At 35.6% G+C, this 20077-nt stretch overlaps 1 protein-coding gene across 1 annotated transcript; it reads right to left on the reverse strand.

Annotated features, from left to right (window-relative positions):
* Positions 1–972: 972 nt before the first annotated feature.
* On the reverse strand, positions 973–3648 carry LOC127874051 (growth arrest and DNA damage-inducible protein GADD45 alpha-like). Its single transcript, XM_052418164.1, has 4 exons — positions 3499–3648; positions 3124–3228; positions 2500–2804; positions 973–1896 (listed from the first exon to the last, which is right to left on the reverse strand). The coding sequence occupies exons 1-3, from the start codon at positions 3570–3572 to the stop codon at positions 2531–2533; spliced, it is 453 nt and encodes a 150-aa protein (XP_052274124.1). The 5' UTR covers positions 3573–3648; the 3' UTR covers positions 973–1896; positions 2500–2530.
* Positions 3649–20077: the final 16429 nt, after the last annotated feature.

Raw genomic sequence — 20077 nt, forward strand, 5'->3', positions numbered from 1 at the left:
ATTGTCGCTTAGTGGCATTTTATAGCGTTTCTTTCACGTTGTGAACAGTCTCCTCTTAACAAAATGCAAAATTCAGTAAATGTGTTATAATGCTGTCATATAACAGACGGCCAATGGCATAAACTGACCTTTCCTATGCTAGTGTTTCTTTCACGTTTTGAATATTGCCGTCTTATAAAGATTCACAAATATACAGTTAATGTGCCTTTCAAATGAAGCTTTTCGTTATTTATGGATATAGCGTCCGATTTATCATATGCCAAAAATAACGCTGGCAATGCTTTTTCAATGCGCTTAATTTTTAACATTATAATGAAATGCAACCAATGATGTGAAGTTCATAACGTAGTCCGTCACTAAGTCACTTTTGCCGTTAACCCTTTGCATGCTGGGAAATTTGTCGTCTGCTAAAATGTCGTCTGCTGAATTTGAAAAATAAGCATTTTCTTCATTTTTTTCAAAGAATACTATCAGAATAGCAAACAGTTTGAATCCAGATGAGACGCCACGTTCTGTGGCGTCTCATCTGGATCCAAACTGTTTGCAAAGGCCTTTAAAATTCGGTTCCCGCACTGAAAGGCTAAGCTTTCCAACCAATGATGATTGCCATTAATTGCTAACGTCGTCAAATGCTTATCTACAACACTTACAACATATATAAGGCAAATGTATTTTGGAAGATAAGTTCTTGATCAATCTTACGTCAAAGCAAATATGCATTTATATTTAAGAAGAATTGTGGTTCAATTCTTTATTATTCGACAGGACATTCATAAGCATGCCCGAATATTCCAACATTCTATCGATTACTGTACTGCATAACTCAACGGTGAGGCCGATTTGTTCTTGACGCATTATTATGCAATCTTAAAACAGGAGTGCACCCTTTAGTTCTACTTGCGGTTAACGCATTTAACTACGTGCAGGAATGTGAGCCTTGTTTGGAATTCAAGGACAGATAACAACAGTTGGTAACGTTTCAATCGATTTAATAAAAGAACTTGTCAATTGTATACAACATATTTATTCCAAATTTGAACAAAGGGTATGTATGTGCAAATACGACATAGATTTAAGGCATTGTTCTGCAAATTACAGTTAAACACAAACATACTATGTTTTTCAATTATTTGTTTATACTGTAAAATTATTTATGTAAAAGTTCATAACACAAGCTTTGACGCAAAAATTGCTAATACAGAATTAATACATTCTTCAAATAACTCGAATGGTCATACACGAGACACGAGTCTTCACGAATCTATACCAAAAGTTCATATAGTTTGACAGTCATATGGTGAAACAAAGCAATTTCAATCCAGGCGCAATGAGTCATCTAGGCTACCTTTATCACAGTGTCAAGTGCAGACAGTGACCGAATAACAAGTCGTGATCAACGTTGTATAAGTGACGATTGGTTTACCTCTGCATTCGTGATAAAAGCCCCACGCCGCTTGATAGGATCTGCACTAGACACCCAACCAAGAGTCACATTAGACAATTGTCTCCATGCTATCGCTTCACATTCTTTCTAACAACTCCGCTTTGGTAATTTGTCCAGAAGCTCTTTCAAATGCGTACGCAATTGTTGAATGTTATGTAACGTTTTTGATGATGATGATGATGTTAAGATCTCGTCCTGGTATGGCCACACCATAGTCCAGGTAACGTCACTTTGACGCTGCGTTGCTTGAACCGATTTACGATTAAACAGTTTATTGAACTGACGATGCTGTCGGTTGCATAATAAAGTTGTTATTTCGTCCAGCTTAATGGGGTGATCGAAGAACGTCAGATCCTCTCCTAATGCAGATTCCTCACGTTTGATGCCATCGGTTGCCAACCTTCACTAGCAATAGCTGCTGTTCGTAATCATGATGAATGGGTTGGGCTACCCTGTAAACAGACAACGAAAAATACAATTAGTTTTCATTGACATGTGTTATAAAATGTTATTTCACTTAATGATCTATTGACTTAAAGTGATAGTATGGGCATCAGTTTATAGGTGTCTATCGCAACCGTTGTTTATATTTGGTGTTTTCACTTCATGTACACTTATATTTGTTACTGCAGCATCAACATACTAAAACAATATCACGGAAAGAGAAAAATAATGCATTTGAATAACAACCGTACTTTTGTTTGACAACTGATCATGCATGTACGATGCGAAACTAAACTTAGTTTTAGTGCAGATTCGTTCATACGATACAAAGACACAATTTTGTTTTACGGATCATTTCGGCTTAAAGAACTGGGTGAGTCATGTTAGAATATAAAATATATTCTTATAAACAACTGGTAGCAAGATGAGTTGCAGATTATTGGTCAGTGACCACATTTTAACTCTTTTGACCTGTTAATTCTTTTCAGCTCAATGAAACAGTGAAAAATGCCCATAATATCACTTTAAGCAAGAACTAATATTCATATCGTATTTGATTACAAATCAAAACAAAACCAGAGAGCAAAGTAAAGAAAGCAATAGAAACCTACCATTAAATGATTGCGTTTTGACAGGTGACTATCAACCAATGCTGTTGTTGATATCACTATCATCGATATCCGTGATGCTTGCGTCGCATGGCACAGTGGTCAACAAGACGCAGGTCAGATCAGTCACGGAATGCGCCTTCTTTCTGTTGACCTTCGCGATGCTTTGAAGGACCTTCTCCTGGATGTTGGCAACTCTGATGTCGTTCTCCCAGCAGTAAGCCTCAATCAACGTTTGTTGAATGTGCGCCGAGATGTCTTGGCTTTTCTCTTCTGGCAGGATGCACAAGGCTACCAGCTCCGGAGAACTTAAAACATAAAATATCAAAACAAATTAAGGGTTACGCCAGGGCAGCTCTTTAAATGCATGCATGTTTCAAACACATACCTATATGAACCGAATAATATATTATATAGATCTAATATCAGCCCCTCTAACATTAGTTTCTAATTGAATGGCAACTCTGAGCTATTTAATGCATCGATATTGTTCAAACATTAATCATAATGAACAGAAAAATAACAACTTAATTGCAACTCCACTCCAACTAGTTTTGAATAATAGCAACTCCAAATAATATCAGAAGATCATCTAGGTAATCACTAACAGTATCAAGAAAAACTTACTGCTCAAGAACGCTGGCGCACTTAAAGACCCCTTGCATGCATTTCGCCTCTCTCACCGCCTGTGAAATGACCTCCTCTATGTTGTTTATTGCTTCGTCACAAGACCTGTAACATAGAACAGGTACAAGGTGATTAGGTACAACATCATTCGATTTCCTCTCTAAGAACCATTCAATGCCCACGATAAACGAAATTAAATCCTGATGAAATTCTGTGTACTTATTAATTTAACTTTTGTATGTTTTTTTCTATTTCAATTTAACAGTTGTTTACAGTTAAAGATATCATTAATACAATAAATCAAAATGTTACATTATAAGATTGCTTATATAATTTTGTTTTATAGTTTAAACAAAATATAAAGCAAATGCTTACATTTCACTGTCAGATCCAGATTCCACAGACATATTCCTAATGTAAGATTTCATTGTCACAATATTCCTTTTCATACTTTAATATAAACCTTGCACAAAGCAAAACGATGTACTCAATGTTGCGTATGGTGTTCTTGTTCGTAGCTCTTCGCTTTACGTTATGTTAAAAATAACTGAGCTGGTGGCTTTTATATCAATGACCTTTACGACGATAGTTATCGTGTTTTCATTGGCTGTACCGATGTACACAGTCACGCGGTTCGATCGACCTTATATTGAACATTTTATAACGAACAAAAGAAGTAGTCGCTATCGGGTGCAACGTTCTACTTTGCTGTTACCTGTTTTGAAACTAGAAGGTATATAATTATACATTAATAAGTTTCCAGGTACTTGATTTGGACTGTTTGCACGCGAATAAATTTGATAAATCGAAGCGAAATCTTTATATGTTATGGGCACATGATAAATATTAACCCAGACATTGATTATTCAATGTCTCAATATTTTCTGAAAGTTAAAATTATTTTTGAAAAATTCAGTACGAAATGTATAGATTGGTTTCTTATTAACCTAATAAATGTTAATGACGTGTGCTATATAGTATAAATCGTATCAATAATTCATAGAGAGATTTTGCGTTGCACATTTCGAAATAATATTCCCGTCGGTATCTTTATTATCTAAAATCAGCACTTCTTGTTCAACAAATCAACTATCCTGATTTAATAAATATTGCGTTTTATGGCATGATGTATGTTTAGCAAAACCATCGTTCTCTTGGTCATTAACATAACCCTCCAACTTATTCAGCTTAAGGCCCTATTCGAATGTAGGTCTTTGGGTCAGCAATATCTCACGGTCTGTCTGTTTTGTTAGTGTTGTCTGCTTGTATATTTACCATAATAACCCTACTCATTACATCGTTATTGGTATAAGTATCTACTCTCTTCTATACTATTGGTATAAGTATCTACTCACTTCTCTACTATTGGTATAAGTATCTACTTTCTTCTCTACTTAAACTACTCATTACATCGTTATTGGTATAAGTTTCTACTCTCTTCTCTACTTTACCTACTCATTACATCGTTATTGGTATACAAATCTACTCTCTTCTCTACTTTAACTACTCATTACATCGTTATTGGTATAAGTATCTACTCTCTTCTCTACTTTAACTACTCATTACATCATTATTGGTATAAGTATCTACTCTCTTCTCTTCTTTACCTACTCATGACATCGTTATTGGTATAAGTATCTACTCTATTCTCTACTTTATCTACTCATTACATCGTTATTGGTATAAGTATCTACTCTCTTCTCTACTTTACCGAACAACTTAGGCTTGAAGGCATCGCCCTTTCGATCTCGGGCACGTATGAGTGCGGCATCGTGGCTTTATTACATTTTTAATGATATTGACTCCATGTTTATCTACTTGACAGCACATTAAGAGAAATAACTGCATATATAATGATAGCGAGGTCAATTGCCGCCTGTGCGCTACTGACCGACGGAAAGTTCGCATAACATTATATGATATGAAGAACATAAATCAATAAAACGTTCCTTTTTCGCACGGGGCTAGTATACCATCGACTTAGAGAACAACGCATAATGAACGTAATATTTGTATGTAAAGGTTGCCATTTTGTTGACGTGAGTTGTCCTATATGTGAATGTTGTGATTTGAAGACTTAATTGAGTGGTTGTAGTCAAATTATTTCATCTCAGGGTAAACTATGTATTTATTGTGTTATTGGGTCCGCATGTCTATTGACTTCTTCTTCAAAAAATAACAACCATTTACATGACTGTACTTTCGGTGTCTATCAACAATTTATAAGCCTCAGTACATCAAAATGACTATGAAAAGCATTGACTTGTACTACTGTTTTCAAAATCCGTTTCCAAATTTCTGACGTTAGGTTTGTTTTGTTGTTGTTGAAGTCGGTGATGATTGTGTTGTTTTTAATGTTGAAGCCACGCAAGGCTTGCAATAGTGCGGAGTGTTCAAGACAAAAACATATGCCTCCTTTGACGTTGCGTTAATGTACAGCGATATGTTTTCATCTTGTTCGCTTCCTTAAAATGGACGTAAGTGTGGCATGTGCGTATTGACATGTACGACAGCGAATCGAGTACGTTTGTAACGGCGCTGATTTGAAATCAGCGTTTGATAATACGTTCTAACGTAAATCTAGTTTTTCGTTCATTGTTAATGTTGCTGTTGTAGTTTTTGTTTTTTTCCTGTGTGTTTTATGTCATGGTGTCAAGTTTGTTTTGCTTTCAAGCAACGTTGGTCATTTTAGTGGTACTGTCGCAAACACGCGCTCTGACAATTAGCGACGATAATAATGACGTCGAGCTGCACGCAAATGCAATTCAAGAGTGCCATGTCCCTTAAGTCACATATTGACGTTGAAGCTTAAAGCAATGCATAATATATGCATTATTGGGCATGAAAGTTTCCAGGTTAAATTTTCTCCAGAGACTGCATGTCAGAATGTGCTCAGGTAAAAATATTTATGTCCTCTTTTTATTGTTCAATTAAGATTTGTGTTCATTAAAAACAAGTTTGATGCCATTGGCAAAGACTCGATTGCAAAGTCATGTTGCTGACGTACATTAATTGAAGATAAAAACACCTTTACAGAATAATTCATATGTGCGCAGATGTTTCGAAGAGAAAATACATTTTCTTGGAAAAGAACATGTAACACTTTGTTAATGGAATTCTAAAATATTTAACTCCAGATTTTAAAATTTAAATTTGACCAACGTTACCCTAAAGTTATAGGAGACCGACTTCTCGACATTTTATTTAAACAATGTTGATGCATATATTTTAAAAACAGCATTATGAATTGTAGTAATAATATACATATATCAGGTTAAAATCCTCTCTATAGCGAACATTACGACCCTTTTTCTTTGTAAGGAAGGCGTCGTGTGAGAATTTCCTTCCTTGTTGTATTTTAGTCATATTTTATACCTTCAGGTCATATATGTAAGTATCTAAAAATTGTATACAAATTCTCGTTAAATGGAAAAATAGAGGAAGGGAGTGTCTAATTTCGTCATGCAAAGAAAATTTGTTTCCAATTCCAGCTCAAAGATAGGTTTATATAATGAAAGAATGATGACTACATAAAATCGACAATTTAAGAATAATAAGTTACAAGGAAAACACAATTGTTCATGAATGGTTTTCATTTTCTGCGAGATTATGCCAAAGTCAATACAAATTGTCAATGACCTGATATGTCGTTATTCTAGTCTATCAATCCCGTAGAGAGAATTTTGTCCGATTGCTATTGAATTTATTCACCTATTTGTCCGATTGCTATTGAATTTATTCACCTATTTGTCCGATTGCTATTGAATTTATTCACCTATTTGTCCGATTGCTATTGAATTTATTCACCTATTTGCCGATTGTTGTTGAATTTATTCACCTATTTGTCCGATTGCTATTGAATTTATTCACCTATTTGCCGATGAACTTGTTGCACTTCTTCACATCGAAATAGTGAACAACTGAACACGTGTACGTCTATTGGCCTGCACAACGAAATAGTGAACAACTGAACACGTGTACGTCTATTGGCCTGATAGTGCGTTCAAAAGCATAGTTGTAAACATGAAATTCAAACGGCCGCTTAAAACATTGGCCAAACTGCATGTAAGTCATATTTAACCTTATAAATTCAAAACAATATAACACACGTATTTATAGGCTAGGTCAATGACCGTCTGCAGCCTAAGCCTACAGCATTATTTGTATAGCTTTCCTCAAATTTAAAACGATCATAGCGCTATTATATATAAACAATTTATAGTCCAACAAATGAATAATATATACAAAATTAACTTAATTACAAACAGAAATATAATAATAATGCATACATTGTGATTTTCTGGGTGTAAGTTGTAAAACTACAGGTATTAAAAATTTCCATCGCATTAACGAAGTAATATAAAAGATATTTTGTAACCGGGTGACACAGTTCCCTTGTTCCAACACAAAGCGCGAACAGCAGTGGACAACATTACGTACATATAAGGGGATTATTGTATTAGTATCAAATAGCTATCACAGTTCCATTTAAAGTGAGATTATACGATTTTTATATACAATGTTAAATTGTACTAAATTGATAACAATACGTTACAATAACACAAAATAGGCAAGAAAAAATACATATTGAAGACGAATTTCATAAAATGCAGCAAAGACAAAATAGCGCTCGAGCCGATTGTGACGAATACATTTTGTACATACTTTCCTACAATTACCAAAGCATTCGTCTTTTTATTAGGACCGGAGTTAGTGTTCGTGTGTCGTATGAATAGATATCGTTGCAGGAAATTAAAATGATCCGTAAAACTTAATTTAGATTCACATCGTAAATGCATGATTTACATGCTGGCGAATTCGACTGTACAGACATTTTCGATTTCAGAACTAAATATCTGGCTTATTTCGCATTTTTCGACACACGTTCTTCTTAACTTATATTTTAATATATATTGAAATATATGTATAATAAGTTGTTTACACATTTCATATAAATGCATTAATATTTGACAAAATCGTGCATACTCGCAATAATAGAATAAGCAATAGTATGTTAAGGGTCACAATTGAACACTTCCTATATCCGTGCACATGTATCAATGATGTTGTTTATCAAAATACCGGATATCTATTTGTTATATTTAAAACAGACGTCGTGTTGTTTTCAATGACTTTAAACTGTTTATGCCTAGCGTCCTGAAAAAGGACATTGCAAACAGCGTAGACCCAGATGAGACGCCGCATAATGCGGCGTCTCATCTGGTTCTGCGCTGTTTGCTTTAAAGGAATTTCTTAATGAAATATTCTAAATATAGAAATAAATATACTTGAAATCCCTAATTTTGGAAATAAATTGATCCAATTTAGAAGGATGGGAGAGTCCACTAGGCATAAATGGGCTAAACTGTGCATACCATGCATTGTATGAGCATGAGTCTCGCTTGAAAAAGGTGTATTGCAATTGTGTAAAGAATTGTCCCAGATAAGACTGCTCAGTCCACGCTGGCTAATCAGGGACAACACTTTCCACTTGATATGATTTCTGTTAAGAAGAGACTTTTTATACAGAAACAAATACAATACAGGCGAAAAGTTTTATCCTTGGTTTGCCTGTGCGGACTTTATAGGCTTATCTTGTACGACATTTTACGCATATGCATCAAGTCATATTTTCCCAGCACTGCGAACAAATCACTTGGGGTACTGCTCAAAATTATAAGTACACATTTCATTGCATCATTCATGTTAACAAAACAACGCTGATTACATTTTCCGTAACGAACGTTTGAAAAAAGAGCGACAATGTGTTCGATTGAACGTCACCGATATTTGATACACTGACGCCTCCGTACTTGTCACATCGAAACAACACTGTCAGTCAATGGTTTTCGGCATGTGCTCTTGAAGCATTACTTGGTAATACGAGTGCAGACCTTCTTAAGATCGCCATAGAAAAATTAATGTCACAAAGAAACTGTCGGATTACCAACGGCTTACTTGTACTACTCATTCTTCTTAGAACCAGTGTAAACAACATTGTATCAAACGAACAAAGGGGCCCTTCGGGGAACCTTTACACTTATTATTGCCAAAAACTGACCGTTCGAATGCAAGAACATTTTGCAGTTTTAATTGGTGAATTGCTTTTGCCGATCGCCTTTTCTGATATTTTTAGTTAAAATGAGTAATACCTTAAACAACGGGCCTTCATTTCTGACTACGATAATCCATGGCGCACATTCATTTTCTAAATGCACGTTTTATTTAGTGTGGCAACATTGTGACTACAATTGCATACCTATATAATTCCTTGCCGACCAAGCTGTGACATGCATTGCTTTGTTGTATAAACGTAATGCAAAATTCATGATTAACGCTTAAGACGGTTTCTCACTTATTAGGTGCACACTGCGTCGCCGCTGTAAATACATAATACAAGTCTTATCAAAAGAAATATCAACACCTAAAATTAACCAAATTGACATATATCAAGTGTTGCTCACGCTTAATATTGCTTTTAAGGATTTTACACGCAAAATGAACCAGCTTTATATCAAAAATTAAATTTCCGTTACTGTCGCCACATTTGAATTCTCGAATGAAATAACGTTGATCGTATTATAAATTCGATTATTTTTCAATTACTAGTTTGGACTTTGAAGCAGTTATATTCAATTTACTTCATATAAAGAAGTTCTTGTTGTTTGTCCCTCTACTGCTTAAAATTACACGATTATGTTTTGCCGGTTACGTAAATGCTTTTGCTGGAAATTGGCGTTACTGCAAAAAGTCGTCGCCAATATATAATCAATATCACTTTAAAATATAACAGGACTTTTTAAATCGCACACACGCCTTTTTTGAAGTCCGTGCCAGTGGGCATATCTGATTTATAATAATAAAAAACAGCCATGTACTTTTCGCATCGCTTATCATTGTGCAGGAATTCGCGGAAGCAGATTTATAAATCTCTTTATCAATCTGATTTGTTAAAAAATGATATGTACTGCATGGCTTGCATGTTTAACTTGATTATCATCATCAGCAGCAGCAGCGGTAGTAATTTTAGAACTAACAGCAACGATCAGCCGCAGCAGTATCGTCGTTGTCAATGACGATATACGTAAACGGAGCGTATATATCCAGGATGAATAATGATGACATGCTGTTTTCCGAACTTGCCATCATCTCGATTAAACTCCGGAAGATAGTATAGATCATGAATGCGCTTTTTTAACACCTTTGTTATAAACAGTCTGAGAAAACAATATAAATTAGGACCATTTATATATGCATAAGAAGCTTAGACAGAATTTACAACGTGCAACAATAAATTATTAAGGTAATTGCTGTACTTGCGACGTAAGTTTAAGAACAAAAAAGCGATACACATGTTTTTGTGCGTGAATAAAGTTGAAACGAAACAGGTTCAACAGAGCTGGTAATTTCCGAGACGTGTTATGTACGTGCACGTGAATTGCTGATCGCGTTTTAGTTTAGATTCATTATCTCGTAACCAATTGGCATCTAGGAAACAGACTGTATAAATTAATTTGTCAATATAAAAACTAAGCAAGCAATCCGGTTGTGATCTCGCTTTCGCAGAAAACGTAAGGTTAATTGTTTCAATGAATGAATACATATGTGTTGTTGTTTTGTTGATGTGGGGGATTTATGAAAAAGTGTATAAAATGTTGAAGTGGGGGATTGTTCAAAAATTGTATAAAAATGCATGTGCTGTCATTATCAATAGATTGGCCTCGCACTATGAAAACCTCGCTTAAAGCATGTGCGTTAAGTGTCGTCCCAGAATAGCCTCTGCATGCGTTAAGTGTCGTCCCAGAATAGCCTCTGCATTCTTAACAGGCTAATCAAACACTTCACTTTCCGCATAAACACATCGAAAAACAAGAAACTATGTCGTCATTTTCAATGAAAATTTCCCGTGCACAATTATGTTTATTGTAAATTTCGATCTAGTTATAATCTGTTATAAAATTCGGTCAAAAGAATTTCCAAAATAGTGTTGGTAAAAAGAAATAAAACACGAGAATGTTGAAAAGGCACTATTGATCATACAGAAGGCATCTTAAAGTACATGTGTATGCATATGTGCCCACATACACTTACTCTATGCCTCTACAAAGCAAAGCAATTTCAACAAAATGGCTGGAAATTAGGTTTCTTGTCAACAAAAAGAATTATAAAGTCACTGCTCACATAAGCTTTCTGGTCTTCTCCAGATGGTAATCCACGATTTCCCAATATGGTCATTAAAAACGCAAATTTCTCCACAAGATATAGTTTTCTGGAGAAACCCTGCTGAAAGGTTATGGCAGACATGTGTCAGTTTGTATAAATCCTTTAATTACTGTAGTGGCTTGCAAATTAAAGAAGTATTCTCCATAAAATGCCTTAACACGGCCCTTTTTGCCTGATCTTCCACTTCAGGGAGCCTCACTTCGCTCATATTTAAGAAAATTGGTCAGGATTTTTCATACATGTAGGCCAATACCTTTGTTATCAATGTAAATACCCAGTTGCTTCAAATTGGACTTTGACAATTTTAATTTTTCTAATTTACTTTCCCTATGTTAGTTAACGCTAAAATAACGAGCACTGCTCCGATGGTATTACACTGCTCACAAGGTATCGGGTTTCCTATTGTGTTTAACGCGTAATTAGAATCTGCCAAAACAACGCAATGCACTGTCACAACAAATCGTAACCTGCTAGTTACATCAGCGTACTGAATAGTCTGGAGCTGCGATTAATGTGTTCTTCTCAAGTTCGGCTTACCTTGTTATTGCTATCTCGAATTTAGGTGATGAGATGTATGCAGTAACTTACATTATAACAACACAGCCGACTCAAGAGCTTCCAGGTTGACGCCTTAAAGTCATCCATCTTGGCTCTGTTGCGGTATGTTTACGGTTTTCGGTTCATTTAACTTGTGTCCGCGATGCGAATCGACTGGATGTGAACAAACAATTTTAAGAATTTAACACTAATCATCCATCAATTAAAAGTCGCCACGTTGACAAAATGTGACCCATATACTGGATGGTTACTAAATTTGTTCCATTCCGGATTAAACAATATTTTAACCAAAAAGCATGCACTCACTCGCAACTGTAAGTCGATCAAATCAAAATATAATAAAGAACCGAAACTGTAAACTTAAGGTGTTATTTTCAGGGACGATGGTTTATTTTTGAGGACGATAAATATAGTTAATATCGTGCTATACGAATTAACTGCGTATTTATTTAGCATTTGTTTAAAGACATGGTTTGAGTCATTGTTAGATTTAAAACTGTTACCAAAACTATAGCGTTTTTAAACAATTGGGTTTTGCGTTATGAACACATAGTATCGCGCGACTGACAAACAAATAAAAACAACATGTAAGACACTGATATAAATGAAACATAAATTCAAGTACACGTGTACCAATTGCAAAATTTGCGGTAAATTTCTATTATTCGACAGGATTAGTTGATATTTAATTGTTTGTGATATTTTAATCCTGGAAAATTTGTCATTTAAATTTGCAGGTGATTCGATATTAGAAAGATACCTGTCCAAATGTTCCTAAAATATCGATTATTGGGGCATATATTTAGAGTCTCTTGTTTGTTCTCCCCTCCCCCCCCCACCCATTCTGAATGAATATCACATTCAGAGTCACAAGGGAAATTTATTCAGTCCATACATCATCATGCCGATTAACGCTGCAATATGTCGTTATTTAACGTTTACATATTTTTTCCATAATTAAAACTCATCTCCGATATTCAACTGCACTAAATTCAACATACTTATACCGTTCTTGTCAGTTCTCCCAAATTATTCAAAAGCACAAAAGAGAAATTCAGTTCAAAACGCCAATCTTCATTTAGGCCTCATTAAGAAACTGAGATCTGTCAGACTATATTCTATAATACACGTATATATACCGTGCTCTGGGAACACGGGGCTTACTGAACGTGCGTTAAGTGTCGTTTTTCCCTTTAATGTAATTTTTCGTTTACAAGTCTCTTCTAAACGAAAATTGAGTCCAAGCGGAAACTGGCGAACCTGATTTGACGGTGCGAACTGGGACGACACTTTGCGCACATGCATTAAACCCCGTTTCCATGTATCGCGGTTCATATTTTTATGTCCCCCAGTCTATACTGAGGGACATATAGTTTTTGCCCTGTATGTTGGTTTGTTGGTTTGTCTGTTGGTTTGCGTCAAAGTTTAACGTACATTGGCCATAACTTTTGCAATATTTAAGATAGCAGCTTGATATTTGGCATGCATGCGTACCTCATGGAGCTGCACATTTTGAGTGGCGAAAGGTCAATTTCAAGGTCATCATATGAGGTCAAAGGTCAAGATCAAAGGTCAAAATTTGCAAAATTGAAGATTGCAACTTGATATATGGCATGCATGTGTATTTCATGGAGCTGTACATTTTGAGTGGTAAAAGGTCAAGGTCAAGATCAAAGGTCAAAGGTCAAATATATGGGGGGACATATTGTTTCACAAACACATCTTGTTATTATATTTATTAAATGGAAAACGCACTTCATGACCGAATTTTCGCAACTCATATCAACAATAGATACGGAGGTTTAAGTGTGTTACTGTCGCAGCTGATAGAGAAATGCTAGTCAGATACGACAGTTTTAAACTCTTTTCTACGCGGAACCTTTGTTTGAAACGCGGCTGAACCAATACATCGGTACACGGGTTTGGATAATTTTGACCTTATCGCGCAGTTTAACCCACTCGTACTATTGTACGTATATTTTACACAAAGGGAAACGCTGCCAGTAATGTAGATATGACGCAGGAGCAGTCAATGGCAGATACTTAATAAGTAAATAGTAAATAAGGCCAACATACCAAGAAGTAATTGCTTCGATCGCCCGCTATGCGGTTAATAATTGATCAATGTTGAACATGGTTAACCTGCTGCTATATATATAATAAAAGCAGTCGTGGATATTTATCTACATACATATATTTATTGATTTCAAAGCGTATGACTATGATGCATTCAAAATATAATTTATTATATACTAATAACAAAACGTCTGGTAGAAAAATGTACTTTTAAAGGAATATTGTAAGATCTGAAAAATACTGTGACTTATATTTTGTCATAAGTCTAGGAATACCCCATGTTATAGAGTTATAACATTGAATACATGCATTGGCGATTGTACATAATACCGTCTGGAAGGCGTTTCCAGAGTGCATGACTAACGTGCCTATGACTAACCTTCCATTTGACATATTTGCTTCTGTTTGAGATATACTTAGTTCTGCAAAGAGGAAAATACTTTATCAAGCTTTATATTCATCGGTAATTTATGTGCAGACTGCACAGGCTAATCAGGGACGACACTTGCATTAAACCCCATTTTTACAGAGCACGGCCCAAATGAATCAACCTTGATGAATGTGCACAATAGTCAGACCGATCATACTTTCAGTCGAAATGGTTGGTGCAGGATTTTAACCGTCTCTTGCTGCGTAAGGAACGCTCCTCAATGCAGACAAGTCCAGCGTATTGTTGACAAAAATAATATAAAGTGCATTATTTTTTTCATTATAAAACATAATAAAACAGTTTGCGGAAAAAAAACTTATATATACGTCAATGAGATTAACACATGTATAACTATATACAATATTTTCCAAAACTATCAATAAGTGCAGGTAAGTCCAGCATACTGTTGCCAAAAATAGTCTGAAACTCATGGACTGAAAATATTGCTAAACAATATTTTACAGTATGCGCGAAGTGCTAATACTTTATTCTTTTTTTTGTAAATTGTTATAGCGGTCACGGAGAAACGTCATAAACATCGATTGTAAGAAACTACATGACAATAACAAAGTAGAAACTTAGCACTTTAACCCTTTACCACTTAGATACTATTAAACCCTTTACCACTTAGATACTATTAAACCATTTACCACTTAGATACGTATTTAACCCTTTACCACTTACATACTTATTTTACCCTTTACCACTTATATACGTATTTAACCATTCACCACGGGGATAGGTATTTAACCATTTATCACTTAGAAACGTATTCAACCCTTAATCACAAAGAAACGTTTTTCACCCTTTACCACTTAGATACGTATTAAACCCTTTACCACTTAGATAAGTATTTAAACCTTTACCACTTAGATACGTGTTTAACCCTTTACCACTTAGATACGTTTTTAACCCTTTACCACTTAGATGCGTATTTAACTCTTTACCAATTAGATTCGTATTTAACCCTTTACCACTTAATTACGTATTTAACCCTTTATCACTTAGATACGTGTTTAACCCTTTACCACTTAGTTACGTATTTAACCCATTACCACTGAGATACGTATTTCACCCTGTCCCGTAATCGTTCATAGTTCATGGACGACACATAGTTACTAACAATGTTCATAACTCTTAAATTACCGGTGTGTAGCTTATCATTCGATATCTCGTCATGCGCGTACTGCCAAAATGACGAGATTTGCATTAACTACCATTTTCTCGCGTCACGCATGGGACAAGTCGGTCCCTCCCTATTATGTTGGTTTCTCTGCATAATATAGGATAAAATATTCAACAACACCATATATCAGTTTAAAGTCCAATTTAATGTCTAACATACTTAATATTTTTGGTTATACAAATACGTTGTGATTGCTACATGATTGTATCTTTCTCGATCCGTACGCCTCCAAGTCTAAACGCTAACTCCTCGTTTCCCTCTAACATCTGCCCCGTGAAACTCAGTTATGAATCCCATTGGTCAGTGTTCTATACGTGCTTGTTGCTGATTGGTTGAATTACAACCTAGGACTGGGTATGTACACGCTAATCAGCATTGTGATACAAATAAATAATGCAAATACAGCCTAAGGCTTGTGTCAACAGCATCGTTCCCCCTTTGTTGTTAAACATACACCAGATCCAAATATTTAATCTTTTGACCGTCATGGATACTCGCCACTGATATACTTGGCAATATTTCGTACATAAAGAAAACCCAAATATTTCACCCAATTTCCCATCATTATTTGACACAACTTATCCTCTCAATTTGATTTTTATGTTTTTTAGGATACAGAAAAATCTTTAAGAAGTTAAGTATGGAAGTAAACGAAAACATATTAACACATACGATGAAAAAATCAAACACGCACTATGAAAACATCAGTGACTAAAACATATATATGATGAAAATCTGCAAATTATTAATGACATTTTTAACGAATGTTTCTGCTAAAATAATAAAATGTCGGAATATTTAAATAGTCAATGTCAATCACAATGAAGTGGAATGCGTCACTGATGTGGGAAATCCAATACAAATAGTGTCCATTTTTGACATCTTTGCTGGAGGCGATGTGGCGTCTTGGTGAAGAGATGAGACGTCCGGTTGGAGAGTATGTGACATCTGGTTGTAGATGGTAACATGAAGTCGATTGAAGACGGCGGCTTCCGAATGAAGACGATGATTGTCAGTCGGAGAAGCTGTTGGTCCTCGGTTGTCGCACGATTTAGAATACTTCAAACGTTTATTATATATAGTTCTGAAGAATGTCTGTGCTCATGACTGTAGCATCATAATAATTGTTTATGGACACGTAATTAAGGTAACACACATATATATAAGTATATAGACAATAAAATTTTCACCTAATATATGTACAAGTACGCGCGATTTTTCATCATCAAGTCCATTCATATCATCGTATCTTTAAAAATCATTTTCGACGACGCGTGAAATGTCCATTAACAGTCCATTCGTTGTATGGTACTGATGCTGATTCAAAATTGGGATCAATGTCGACAATGTTGATCCTAATTGAAGTCGTCTGTTACGTCATCTTTTTCTCGACGGATACATCGTCGTCGAAGATATCTGTATATCGATGACATATTTGTCTTCTGTGTCGGGGCGTTAAGATCCTGATCACGGCACCATTTAACGTACTGTGTCCCGTAATCGTTCATAGTTCATGGACGACACACAGTTACTAACAATGTTCATAACTCTTAAATTACCGGTGTGTAGCCTATCATTCGATATCTCGTCATGCGCGTACTGCCAAGATGACGAGATTTGCATTAACTACCATTTTCTCGCGTCACGCATGGGACAAGTCGGTCCCTCCCTATTATGTTGGTTTCTCTGCATAATATAGGATAAAATATTCAACAACATCATATATCAGTTTATAGTCCAATTTAATGTCTAACATACTTAATATTTTTGGTTATACAAATACGTTGTGATTGCTACATGATTGTATCTTTCTCGATCCGTACGCCTCCAAGTCTAAACGCTAACTCCTCGTTTCCCTCTAACATCTGCCCCGTGAAACTCAGTTATGAATCCCATTGGTCAGTGTTCTATGCGTGCTTGTTGCTGATTGGTTGAATTACAACCTAGGACTGGGTATGTACACGCTAATCAGCATTGTGATACAAATAAATAATGCAAATACAGCCTAAGGCTTGTGTCAACAGCATCGTTCCCCCTTTGTTGTTAAACATACACCAGATCCAAATATTTAATCTTTTGACCATCATGCATACTCGCCACTGATATACTTGTCAATATTTCGTACATAAAGAAAACCCAAATATTTCACCCAATTTCCCATCATTATTTGACAACCCTTTACCACTTTGATACGTATTTAACATTTACCACATAGATACGTATTTCTACGCATTTGTTGTCCCTTAGAAAGTTATATTTAATTTAAGACCTTTCATACTAGATTCAAGATTTAAAGGCTTCATTTCATACCATTAGATACTGATGAGCAGCAACCAGCATAAAACCTGAAAAAACTGCGAGTTACTCGCAGGCTGTTCTGGTTTTATACCGTTTGCACATAGCCATTGTCAATGTGCTTCTGAGTTGGAAAGGTATAAACAGATCTGTTTTTTTTCTTGGAAGTGTTTGTGTTTGCGTTAATTAATGTCTGAACTTGTAAAGAGGCATGATCTCATAACAACTTGAAACTATGAAAAAGGCTGTAGAAATTGATATGTTAACATAAACAATAGGGAAAAAATCATGTAGTGACAATTTTTACGCAGAAAACATATACAATATGTATTGCTTAACTGAAAAACCGACTTGTTGTTGTTTGTTTAGCTAAATGTTGTTTTGTTAAGGGGGGAATTGATGAATGCTTATTTATCAACACATAGTTTGAAAACCTGTTTTAATAAATTGTAAAATGTGTATCATACAGTTTCATTGCCCCTTTATAGTTTATCAATAAGTGGATCATCATGACCATCATTGGTGTCATGTTCATTTAAACATCAGCAACATCAGCATCAACAGCGGCGTCATCGTAATCACAATCAGATGAAATCAGAGCTGACTTTGGAGAGCGGTCCGCATAGGCTAATTAGGGACGATAGCTTCCGACTGAAATGTTTTTTTCGTTTATAGGAAGTCTATTGCTTTCTAAAATTCACTTAAGGCGGGAATTGTTGTTTCTGATTAGCCTGTGTGAATAACACAGGCTTATATTGGCCGATACCTTACGCAAATGCATAAGCCCCGTTTTCCTACAGCGAGGATCAAATTTGAAGCATTCTCGCCACCATCCCACACCATCTGGTAATCAATATATACACTTATAGTGAGATACCCGTTATAAGTCGACCAATCTCCAGTATTAACCATTATAAGATATGAAATATATAAGCGGACTTAAGTGCATGTCCACTGCTGATAATATAATGCACAATCATGCGTGCCCAACCTTTTATGCACAAAGCACTTTTGAAAGTAATCGGTAGTAACTTCCCTTAAGCATATTTGATTATTTCAAATTCGTTTCTTATCCTGCATACTTGCAAATCGTAAAATAAAACATCAGGAAATACCCAACGATGTTTTCAACCTTGACAAGACGCTCCCAGTAACAATGATTTACACCAGCAAGAAGGAAAATCCCCTACGCCGAATTATCAAAATCCCACAAGTAACGTTATGAAGGGCACGAAATCCACACTTGTCTCTTCTGCTATACTGGTATTTAACCTGCCATTTACTCCTTGACGTCAATCGAAGTAATCCAAGGGGTGGTTGTACAATGATTTACCATAAATAGCTCGGCTTAGATTGCCTACATATCAACATGACAGGCCGGCGACACCCAAGATCAATTTCGAATAACCGATTCTTGTAACTCGGCGTTTATGTAAACTACATGATTCCCCTTATGTAGGTAGGTTTAAATGTCTTCTTCGTTCGACCTCGTGGTTTCCTGATATCTGAAACTACAAAGCGACTTACCGGGTAATATCAGGTAATATGGCGCTCATATGAGACAACACACGGGGATTTAAATACATGTACCGCCTGATCGATAATCTAGAACCCAACATTGAACGCTTTTCAGCTGACAAGCAGAATGTTCCAATTATTCACGCAAAATGTACTAATTAAAAATGTGGCATGTTTAACTATATCATGCATAATGCTCGGGTAAATTCCATTCGTACCGAATGACTGAATGGTTCAATCGCTACGGGCGTTATTGTCACAGTTACGAAAAACAGCAACATTTAAACAATAGGAGGACTTTTTCTACAATTCTTTGCATAACAGTAATGTAAATTCGAAACGTACTGCTTGTCAAAAAGTTCAACTGGGCACTGTGTTAGTATACTAGTAACGAAACACAGATGAAAGTCGAACGAATGACAAAAGCACAGCTGAAAATCAAACAACTCCTAAATAAGCGATTCAAACCTAACTCACGCTGTCAAAACACAAGGGTATAAGTCATCATGGAGCGACAGAAATGGAAACACTTGCAAGACAATAGCACAACCAAGGTACATTGAAATGACAAATACATAGTTCATTCCTTGTCTGAAGGGTCAAAAAGGTACGGAATATTGCCAGCAATCAGATGCAGAACTCGTTAATGTATTACTGGGTTCACATCT

Source organism: Dreissena polymorpha, chromosome 3, assembly GCF_020536995.1.
Source record: "Dreissena polymorpha isolate Duluth1 chromosome 3, UMN_Dpol_1.0, whole genome shotgun sequence".
In the NCBI taxonomy this organism is placed as follows: Eukaryota; Metazoa; Mollusca; class Bivalvia; order Myida; family Dreissenidae; genus Dreissena; species Dreissena polymorpha.

Coding starts and splice junctions, on each gene's coding strand:
- LOC127874051 (XM_052418164.1), bottom strand. CDS start 3,572: ATGAAAAGGAATATTGTGACAATGAAATCTTACATTAGGAATATGTCT. Junction 3,229..3,498: donor TCTGGATCTGACAGTGAAAT/GTAAGCATTTGC, acceptor TCTATGTTACAG/GTCTTGTGACGAAGCAATAA. Junction 2,805..3,123: donor TGCGCCAGCGTTCTTGAGCA/GTAAGTTTTTCT, acceptor TTATGTTTTAAG/TTCTCCGGAGCTGGTAGCCT.